General features: G+C 56.1%; 1 protein-coding gene and 1 long non-coding RNA gene across 2 annotated transcripts; one reads left to right on the forward strand and one right to left on the reverse strand.

Annotated features, from left to right (window-relative positions):
* Positions 1–12: 12 nt before the first annotated feature.
* PSMD13 (proteasome 26S subunit, non-ATPase 13) lies at positions 13–7,006 on the forward strand. Its single transcript, XM_041402266.1, has 13 exons — positions 13–207; positions 449–527; positions 1,151–1,185; positions 1,272–1,327; positions 1,672–1,715; positions 1,915–2,001; positions 2,536–2,707; positions 3,219–3,298; positions 3,381–3,506; positions 3,995–4,057; positions 4,779–4,859; positions 5,508–5,624; positions 6,342–7,006. Exons 1-13 carry the CDS (start codon positions 113–115, stop codon positions 6,435–6,437), a joined length of 1,131 nt encoding a protein of 376 aa, XP_041258200.1. The 5' UTR covers positions 13–112; the 3' UTR covers positions 6,438–7,006.
* Positions 7,007–8,238: 1,232 nt separating this feature from the next.
* Positions 8,239–9,664, reverse strand: LOC121334771. The gene is made up of 2 exons (XR_005952482.1): positions 9,444–9,664; positions 8,239–8,458 (listed from the first exon to the last, which is right to left on the reverse strand). It is a non-coding gene; the product is annotated as an uncharacterized LOC121334771 (long non-coding RNA).
* Positions 9,665–10,073: the final 409 nt, after the last annotated feature.

Below are 10,073 nucleotides of genomic sequence, written 5' to 3' on the forward strand. Positions count from 1 at the left end.
GTACCCGGCGTGCCCCGCGCGGCCGGAAGTGAGTGCGCACGGCGGGGACGGCGCGGCCTCCTCGCTCCGGTCCCGGCCCCGGCTCCGTCCGGGCCCCGCCGCCGCCGCCGCCATGAAGGACGTGCCGGGCTTCCTGCAGCAGAGCCAGAGCGCGGGGCCGGGCCAGGCCGCCGTGTGGCACCGCCTCGAGGAGCTCTACAACAAGAAGTGAGCGGGGACGGGGGGATCGCCCGCCCTGGGTCCCGGAGCCCGGCGCGGCCCGGCCCGCCCGGCTGAGGAGCCCTGGCGGGGCCCGGCCGAGCCCGCTCCCCTTAGCCACCCGGGAGGTGACTCCGGCGGTGTGTGCCCCGGTCTGGGGGTCCCGGCCCCTCGTCGGTCCCGCTGGGCACGGCCGGGATGTGGCACGGGGCGGCGGCGCTGGGCTCACGGGGCTGTTCTGTGTCCCCAGGCTGTGGCACCAGCTCACTCTGCAGGTGCTGGACTTCGTGCAGGACCCCTGCTTCGCCCAGGGAGATGGGCTCATCAAGGTGAGCGGACTCTTCCCGGCTTTCCCGGCTTTTTGTACCAGGAGTTGGTCAGCCTGCGGCTTGTCTCTTTCCTAATTCTCTTGGGGAATTACTGAGCTGGGTGGGTTCAGCTCCTGGGGTGTTTGCACTGGTGACTGTGTGGAAATTCTACTAAAGTTAAATGTCTCATGTTCAGAAGCTTCAAAGCAATTCTTTACTTCACTTACCTAAAATTTTTCTTTTTGAGAGTTGCGGGGAGATTTTTATTTTTTTCATTCCATATTTTAGCGAGAGGTTTGCAAGTGTAGGATGGGTGTTCATTGGAAGAAGCCTATGGGGGTAGAATTTGATGAAATGAGCAGTTCTGGATTCTGAACAGTGCTGGAATTTCTGTATGGGATGCCTGATTTTCTGGAAAACTCATAGGATTGTGGGATTTGAATGGTGTGGGTTGGAAGAGACCTCGAGGATCATCATGTTCCACCCTCCCTGGAAGGGACACCTTCCCCTAGCCCAGTTGGCCCAGAGCCCTGTCCAGCACTTCCAGGGATGTTCAAATGAGCTGGAATAGAGAGGAAATAACAGTGAGGAGCTCTGAACCGGTGTGTCCTTTGCCCTGAGTGTCCCTGTCCTTGTCCCCGCAGCTCTACGAGAACTTCATCAGCGAGTTTGAGCACAGGTGAGTTACTGGGGGCCACCTGGGGGGCTCGGGGGCCACCTGGGGGGCTTGGGGGACCCGTGCTGACTCTGAGCTGCTCCCTGCAGGGTGAACCCCCTGTCCCTGGTGGAGATTATCCTGCACGTGGTCCGGCAGATGACAGGTGCGTGTCCTCCCCTCTTCCCTGTCCTGTTGTGACCTCTGGAAGGTGGCCAGGCATGGGTCAGTCTTGGATGGGAAGTTGTTGTGCTGTGTTGGGAAGGGAAAGTGCTGGCTTAGAAAGCTTAAGTTGTTGTTGATCCCTGGAGTAGGAAGTGCACAGCTTCCCTGGAGAGGGGGGTTGGTGGGGAAAAGCCCAGCTTAGCTGGCAGCAGCTGCTGCAGGCTGAGGGTACACCATGGAAAACCCATATTCCAGCTATCAGGAATCCTGTCAAAGGCGGCTTGGCAGGCGAGGTTTAGATTCACGAGAGCTGCTCATTTAAATCTGTTTTTCCCTCTACTCCAGATCCCAATGTGGCCCTGACTTTTCTGGAGAAGACCCGGGAAAAGGTATGTTGGAAGTTGCTCTTGGTGGGTTTAGCCTCCAAGCAGGCCAAGAGTCACTGGCATGTGTGTCACCTGTGCTGGGGAGCAGCACCTTTCCAAGGGGATTTGAATGCAGGAAAACGGTCACAAGTGGCATTTATCCAGCCCCTGGAGCACAGCTGGCTGCGGGTGGCACTCTGAGCAGGTCCCTGTGTCCCTGCAGGTGAAGAGCAGCGACGAGGCCGTGATCCTGTGCAAAACAGCCATCGGGGCCCTCAAGCTCAACATCGGGGACCTGCAGGTCACCAAGGTGAGGGGTGGCCTGGGATGGGGAGTTTTGGGGTGCTGTGACATTCCTTGGTTATCCCAGCTCCCGGCCCTGAGGGGCTTGTGAGCTCACCAGGACGTGGGAGCTGCTCACGGTGACCTGTGGTGTTGTCGCCTGAGCGAAGCACGTGGGATTTGTCATCCTGGGCTGGTTTTAAAACCATCTTTTAAACCCAAAATGATGTTTTTCAGGCAGGGCAGCTTTGGTTCTCTTAGGGCAAGTGCAGAGGGATGGGTTTGGCTGGTGGAATCCTGGAATGGTTTGGGTTGGAAGGGATCTTGAAGATCACCCAGTCATGGGCAGGGACACCTTCCACTATCCCAGGTTGCTCCACCCTGGCCTTGGACACTTCCAGGGATGGGGCAGGCACAGCTTCCCTGTGCCAGGGCGCCAACACCCCCACAGGGAAGGTGTGGGAGCGATGGTGGCTTTGCCTGTGATGTCACCGGGGATCCCTTGGGAAGGCTGCCGTCCTCAGAGCTGGGATCTGTAAGAGCCAGGTCTCGTCCTCCCCAGGAGACCATCGAGGAGGTGGAGGAGATGCTGAACACCCTCCCCGGGGTGACATCAGTGCACAGCCGCTTCTACGACCTCTCCAGCAAGTACTACCAGACCGTGGGCAACCACGCCGCCTACTACAAGGATGCGCTGCGCTTCCTGGGCTGCATCGAGGTCAAGGACCTGCCAGGTAACTCCTGCCCAGGGGAGATCCCACCTTCCACGCTCTGCCTCATCCCCCCAACCCAGATAAGTGCCCTGGCTGAGGTTTTCCCTCCGTGTCGTTTCGGCTGTGCTGTGGTGGATCCGAGGTGTGGCTGGATTGAGGAGTGACGCCTGAGGAGCTGCTCCTGAGTTGTACTGGGGGAAAAGGGGGATGCCCCTCCCAGAAGGACAAGTTTGTTCCAATTCCCAAAAATCTTTACTCTGGATTCAAAAAGCAGTTTTTCTGTGCTGTGGTTACTGCAGGCTCCTGAATTTCAGGCGGTGTGGGGGAAGATGAGGGCTGGGAATAGTTTAATGTCGGTGAGGGAGGGCTCAATGGAGCTTAAAGTGGTGCTTTATCCAAAGTATTTTTGGCTTGGTTTTTTTTCATCTCAATTATTTTTGGTTAGGGTATTTTATTATCTGTAGTGGTTTTGGTTTGGAGTATTTTTTCGTCCAAGTTATTTTTGGTTTGGTTTGTTTTTTTTTTTATCCAGTATCAGAGCAACAGGAGAGAGCCTTCACCCTGGGGCTGGCCGGGCTGCTGGGAGAAGGCGTCTACAACTTTGGGGAGCTGGTGAGTGCTGCCACATCCTTTCATCCCTGGAGCCCCAGGAGCTGGTGTTCCCCTGCTGACAGCCCCCTGCCTGTCCCTGCAGCTGATGCACCCCGTGCTGGAGTCCCTGCGCAGCACGGACCGGCAGTGGCTCATTGACACCCTCTTCGCCTTCAACAGCGGCAACGTGGAGACCTTCCAGGCCCTCAAGTCGGCCTGGGGGCAGCAGGTGAGGGCTCTGGGACTGCTGAAGGCCCAGGCTTGGGATTTCCACCTGACACTTGGGAGTCTGTGGGCTTTTTCTTCATCAGCTTTGCCTCATTCCTGGCTCTGGAGCACTGGTGCAATGGTGATCGGAGCCTAGGAGTGGTTATTCCATCTTGATATGCATAATTAGTTTTCTTTTGGCTTCCCTCTGGAGTGCTTCCAGTGGAAAACAGTGGTTTTCCCTCCTGTTCTGGGAAGTGGGCGGGCGGGGAAACAGTGGTGTTGGATGATACCTGCACTGGCTATGCCAGGAATCACTGGCATAGCAGTGGATTTGTGAATTCACTGGCACTTGGATTGTTTTCTGGAACCATTCCTGGCTGGTGCGTGGGCTCCTTCCCCTTAAATGAACCCTCCCAGGTATTTATTCCTGTGTGTAAAGCTGTTCTGCCCCAGGATGGGGAGAAAATGTAATCCTGACCTGATTTAGTGCCATTTCTCCCCTCACAGCCTGACCTGGCTGCCAACGAAGCGCTCCTGCTGCAGAAGATCCAGCTGTTGTGTCTCATGGAGGTGAGCTGGGATGTGCTCAGTGTGTCTGGTCACTCACCTGCAGGAACTCCTGGATACAGGAAGTTCAGTGTGGATTTTGCCTGTAGATGGAGCCACAGGCAGATGCCATGAGGGAAAACACCTCGTGCTGGGCTGCTTGTCCCTAACTTCAGGGTGGCTCTTGTGTGGGGTGCCAGGACAAGGGGGAATGGCTTCTCTGACAGAAGGCTAGGTGGGATATTGGGCAGACTATCTTCCCTGTGGGGGTGGGGAGGCCCTGGCACAGGTCACACAGCACAGAGAAGCTGTGGCTGCCCCTGGATCCCTGGAAGTGTCCAAGGCCAGGTTTAACAGGGCTTGGAGCAACCTGGGATAGTGGAAGGTCCATTCTGTGGTATGGAGGAGGGGGAGAGCAATCCTTCAGGGGTGGTGTCTGCAGTATGTTCCAGGATAAAAAAAAAAACAAACTTTGAGAAAACAGTTCAACATCTTTGTTTCCCAAGGACTGAGGGTCCTTTCCCTGATGGATAAGCTGAAACAGTCCCTTCCTCTCACTGGAAGGCTCTGTTGTCTCCATGCTAGTGTAAAACGTTCTTGTTTGACTTATTTTGATTAAACATGAGAAATGCAGTTGCCAGTGCAGAGTGAGACTGGGCAGGGCAGTTTGGGGGAGGCTCTGTGCGCTGTGGGAATCCCTAAAACCCTGTGGGGGTTGTTTTTTTTGTTTGTTCCCTGGATTCAGATGACTTTCACCCGCCCGGCCAACCACCGCCAGCTCACCTTCGAGGAGATTGCCAAGAGTGCCAAAGTCACCGTCAACGAGGTGAGTTTGTGGTTAGACACCCTTGGTAATGCCCAGGTTCTGGAGCTCTGAGAGTGCCTGGATAGACCTGAACCACACAGAATCCCAGAATCACTTGGGCTGGAAAAAGGTTCTGAGATCATCAAGTCCAGCTTGTGCACAGAGCACTGAGTGCCACGTGCAGTCATTCCTTGGAGACCTCCAGGGATGGGGACTGCAACACCTCCCTGGGCAGCCCTTTCCCATGAAGAAATTCTTCCTGATGTTCAACCTGAACCTCCCCTGGTGCAGCTTGAGGCCATTTCCTCTTGTCCTGTCACTTGGTCCCTGGGAGAAGAGACCAACTGTCACCTGCTGCTTGGAGACAGTTGGCTTTTGGCTTTTTCCACTGCCTTGTTCTTCCTTGGATTTCAGAGAAAAGAAAATAAATCTAGTTTTAGGGAAAAAGAGCTAAAAAAACCTAAAAAACTCTGAAATCCATTTTTAGGGAGAACTCCTCTGTGTCGAGGTGCTGAGTCTCGAGGCACTTCTGTCACCTGAAAGGGGACAGCTGTGAGAGCTGCTGCCCTGGATTCTGAGGGGATCTCATGTGAAGATGCCGAGTTTTACTCATCTCAGGGGGAAAATGGGGCGATGTGGGTCATTTCCCAGGACTGTGTGTGTTCCCAGGTGGAGCTGCTGGTGATGAAGGCACTTTCAGTGGGGCTGGTGAAGGGCAGCATCGACGAGGTGGACAAGAGGGTGCACATGACGTGGGTGCAGCCACGGGTGCTGGACCTGCAGCAGGTAATGGCCACCAGCTCCAGCTGGGCCCGCTGAGGTGGCCTGGGATGAGTCATGGCTTGGGAATGAGCCTCCTTGGGAGCTTGGCTTTGCCTCTGGGGTGTTTCACCCAGAAACCTTGCAGGAGGTGGGACAGGACAGGGCTGCCTGTCCCTTGTGAAAGCCACACAAACACCATGGAACACAGAAGCCATGGCTGTGTTTTCCAGAAGGATGCAGGCCTCATTCTTAAATGCTTGAAACAACTTCTGGGAGTTTCGGGGATGTAGGAGGCACATTCCTCTTGGGAAGAGAGAAGTCCAGGATATAATGGAGCTGTTGAGCTTCTCAAGTTCATCCTTATAACACTTAAGGAGACTGTGCAGGGTGTCTTTACCTTCAAACCCAAAAATGAGTGCCTGGAATTCCAGCTGCAGACAATTCCTGTGGTGCATTTCAGTTTAACCCTTGCTGATTTGCTGTAGGTAGAAGCTGTTAATCCCAGAATCCCAGGATGGTTGGGAGGGACTTTAAAGGCCATCCATGGGCAGGGACACCTTCCACTAAACCAGGTTGTTCCAAGCCCCATCCAACCTGGCCTGGAACACTTCCAGGGGTGGGGCATCTCCCTTTCTCAGTGTGGGGGGCTTTGAGGGATGGTTTGAGCTCTCAGGTGTGAGAAGGAGCCTGTGGGCATTCCCAGGAGCTGAGGCACTCTGTCCCTGTGGCCTTGCCTTGCAGATCAAAGGGATGAAGGATCGCCTGGAGTTCTGGTGCACGGACGTGCGGAGCATGGAGATGCTGGTGGAGCACCAAGCCCACGACATCCTGACATAGAGGAGAGATTCCTGCTGCTCCTGAGGCCGGCAGCACTCAGAGCACTGACTGTACTGAATCCCTGGAGGGGTGGGTGGGCAGAGCAGGAGCAGCCTGGGATGTGGCGAGCAGGAGGACGAGGACGTGGCCTTTTGCTGTGTGACCCTTTGGTGCTCGAGCCAAGCTTTCCCTCTGCTGGCAGGCCTGGCTCTGGGGGGATGGATCACTCCTGATCCCTCCTGCCTCCAGCTGCTGCGGGAGGGTGGCGTCCTAGTGCAGGATCCAAGGGGTCTTGGCCTTAGGGGACACAGCCTGTCCCACTGCCCTCTGCCCCTGCAGCAGCCTGAGGCAGCATTCCCCAATTCTTCTTCCCCAAATCCTCTTCCTCCCCCCTGGGCCCTGCTTCCCTCCACCCCTCCTCCTCTGCAGCAGAGGGAGTGTTTGCTCCATCCAAGGCTTTTCCCGGGATTCCTGGTTAGTGGGTGTGTCCATACACTTGAGGGGGTGGGTGTCTTTCACCAGCGCTTTGTGCTCAGGTGAGGTGCAGTGGCATTGCCGGAATAAACGTCTCTGCCTTCCCTTTTTGGGAATTCTGTGTCATCTCCATCCCTGGCGGCTGAGCTGCTGCTGATTCCTTTAAAAACGTGTTTCCATGGTCAGACCTTGCCACTCCTGGGATTCAGGAGCTTTCCTCACCAGTTTGGTTCTCTGGTGTCATTAGCAAATGGCACTGCTGGAATTTTTGTGCTTTTCCAGCCTTGACTGAGGGTGTTAATCCAGCAAGAAAGAGAAGGGAGCATATGGCTGATGCTGGACTGGTGCAGAGATGCCTCACACAAGGGAGACAAACTTTGGAAAACAGGACAAAATGGAATTACTGGAGTCTGCACCTGCTCACCTTCCTCCTGCTGCTCTCCAGGCCCTTCTGGCTGAAATTCCCTCCTGGATGGGGGTTGTTCAGTGCCCAGTGCCTGCCTCTTCCCTGCCCTGCCACTTGGTTTAACTTACCCCATTCCTACTGCATCCTGTCTTCCAAGGCTTACTCCTGGTGCCACTTCTATGACTTCAGGAGAGCGTGTGGAAGAAGTAGGTGTTCCAGTCAGGAAAATATTCCCTTTGTTTCATTGTTGAGGACACGAAGAGGCTTAAAGGAGCACAGTCTCCTTCCCAGTCAGATCTCATCCTCATTCCCAGGGCTCTCGCTACACTTTAGGGAATAAAGGAAACTCCACTGGAGTCACTGGGTTGTGGGGCTGCTGCTGCTTGAGATCAGCATCCAAAACCTGGAATGTCACTGTGGGAAGCACTACCAGCTTCTCCCAGGAGCATTCCAACAGCTCCAGTGCTGTGGGAGCACTGTCCTGTCTGTGAAGCTCTGAGCAGCTCCTGGGAATGAGAGTCAGATCTGCGGATCTATGACAGCTCTAGAGGCTTTTCCAAGACACCTGGAAGCACCCCTCACTACCCAAACCTTCCAAGTGCTGGCTCCTTCCCGGGCACAGGTAATTTGGGATGTGGTGGGTGGAAAGACCCTTCCTGCAGGGCAGGGAGTGGGCAGGCATGCAGCCCCCAGCCTGTCACTTTCATGTCACTTTCAGCCTTTGAGTGGTTTCCTGCCAGGAATTCACCTTGGAATGGCTTCTTTGCTTGTGCTGGGAGAGGTGACGGGGTGCACGCAGTGCTGCGGGTGGTAGAGGCTCCAGAGGGAATGTGCCTTCCCTTTGGGACCTGCCGGCAGCCCCTGCAGGAGTGCTGCCATCCGGGCAGCGGGCACAGATCCAGTTCCTTCCCTACGGGATGGAGCAAACCCAGAGAGCCCTTGTTGAATGCAAAGGTGGATTTTAATGAGCAGGCTCAGGGGGTTCCATCCCCGACGAGGCTCTGTCCCGAGGCCTCTTCCCTCGGGATGCTCTCAGCAGGGATCAGGCTGCTCCTGCCACTCCTCACTCGGGCCTGCTCCTGTAGTTGTAGATATTGCTCAGGACCCAGGCTGTGGGCAGCAGGAAGGACGAGAACATCAGGGTGAGGGCCACGGCTTGTTCCTGAGGGGGACAAGGAGCAGGAATCAGTGGGATGGCCGCACCACGGCCATGGCACACAGGGCTCCCGGGATGGCTGCGCTGCTGCCGTCCAACACCACGCCCAGCTCGCTTCCCTGCGCTCTCCCCAGTCCTTGGCACCTGCCCTGGGGTTTTTGGGGAGCAGAGCTGTTCCCACTGGCAGTGGATGGAGCCGGTGCTCTCCACGTTTGTTGCTTCTCTGGGACGCTGGAGCAGTACATGACCTTGAGGCTGTGGCCGGGGCCTGCAGTGTTCCTGACTTTCAGGTGACTTTGGGACGGGAATTGCAGCCAGCAGCAGCTCCTCGTCTCCCCACTGCAACCAGGAGAGCATTAACCTCCCACACTGGCACCTTCCTTTGATTTATTTGCCTGGGAAAAGCCTCTCCAGGTTCCTGCAGCTCCTTTCTTGAAGACCTTGGAAAGGCAGCAGAGGGAAAACCCCAAATAAAGGGGTGGAGGGGGAATCAGGTAGCATTTTGGTGGAAAGCTCATTTTTTCCAGCTTGTTTCACCCAGCCTGGGAGGGTCTGGTTTGGGGGGGACTGTCCCCACAGGGGGACTGTCAGAGGGACCTTGGGCTCTGCAGTGACAGCAGCTCCTGTCCTTGCCCGTGGGGACACCCCTTTGGGGTGCCTATCCCAGGATAGGGGGGCAGGGTCTGGATCTGGCCCTGAGGGACCACCAGTGTCACTGCTGCCCCTTGCCCTGGGCTGCAGGGGACCCCCAAAGTCAAAGGTTTAAAAAGGGGGTGAAAGGACAAAATCAAGCAGAAGCAGGAGCTGGGTGTGGGGGGAGCAGGGCACGGACACCGTGGGGTGTGGGCTGGAACCTGAGGGCACATTCCTTCTTTTCCTCCCCCTCCCTTTTTGCTTCCACCCCCTTCCAAAGCAATTTAGCCCTGACACAGAGGGTTTGGGCCCCTCCAACCGGGCTGTTCCCACTTTTCCAGCCCCCCAGAATACTCACACCGGGAGAGAGCGGGTTCTCGGGGGGATGTGAGCGGATCTGTGCCCGGGGGACCCGGCTGATCCGGAGTGCAGCTGCCAGGAGCTGGGAGCCCCTCTGGAAACCCCTCATGGCGCTCTCAGGGTGATCCTGCTGCTCCTTGCTCTGCAGCTGCCCAGCTTGTCACTGTCACTGCTGCCACCACCCCCCTGCCACTCCCTGGCACAGCTCCAGGGCACAGGGAGGAGCAGCCTGACACAGCCAGGTTTTCCCAAAGCGCTCTCCGCTTAATTTTTCTATCCTTAATTGGTTTTGGATTTTTTCCCCTTAGCACTGCCCAGGACTCTGAGACCAAAAACTGTCCCCAGCCAGCACAGGGGGACACTGAGATATTCTGCTGGAGAGCAGAGATCTCCCCTTGGAGGGGCTTTTTCCCTTAGGGCAAAACTCTTCCTTTGGAGCAGAACTCCTCTCTCCTTGGACCCCTTTTCTGTGGGCTTCTATAAACTTCATAACACTCAAAACACCATCCAGTGAGAAAGGGCTCACTGGAAAAGGTTATTTCCAAATTCCTCTGATAAAGGGAAGGAAGTGGGGTGCGTGCCACTGGGATCAGCTGGGGAAGGAACAGCTTGTCCCTGTGTGCTGGTG

The sequence above is a fragment of the Onychostruthus taczanowskii genome, unplaced genomic scaffold, assembly GCF_017590055.1.
Source record: "Onychostruthus taczanowskii isolate IOZ18803 unplaced genomic scaffold, ASM1759005v1 scaffold195, whole genome shotgun sequence".
In the NCBI taxonomy this organism is placed as follows: domain Eukaryota; kingdom Metazoa; phylum Chordata; class Aves; order Passeriformes; family Passeridae; genus Onychostruthus; species Onychostruthus taczanowskii.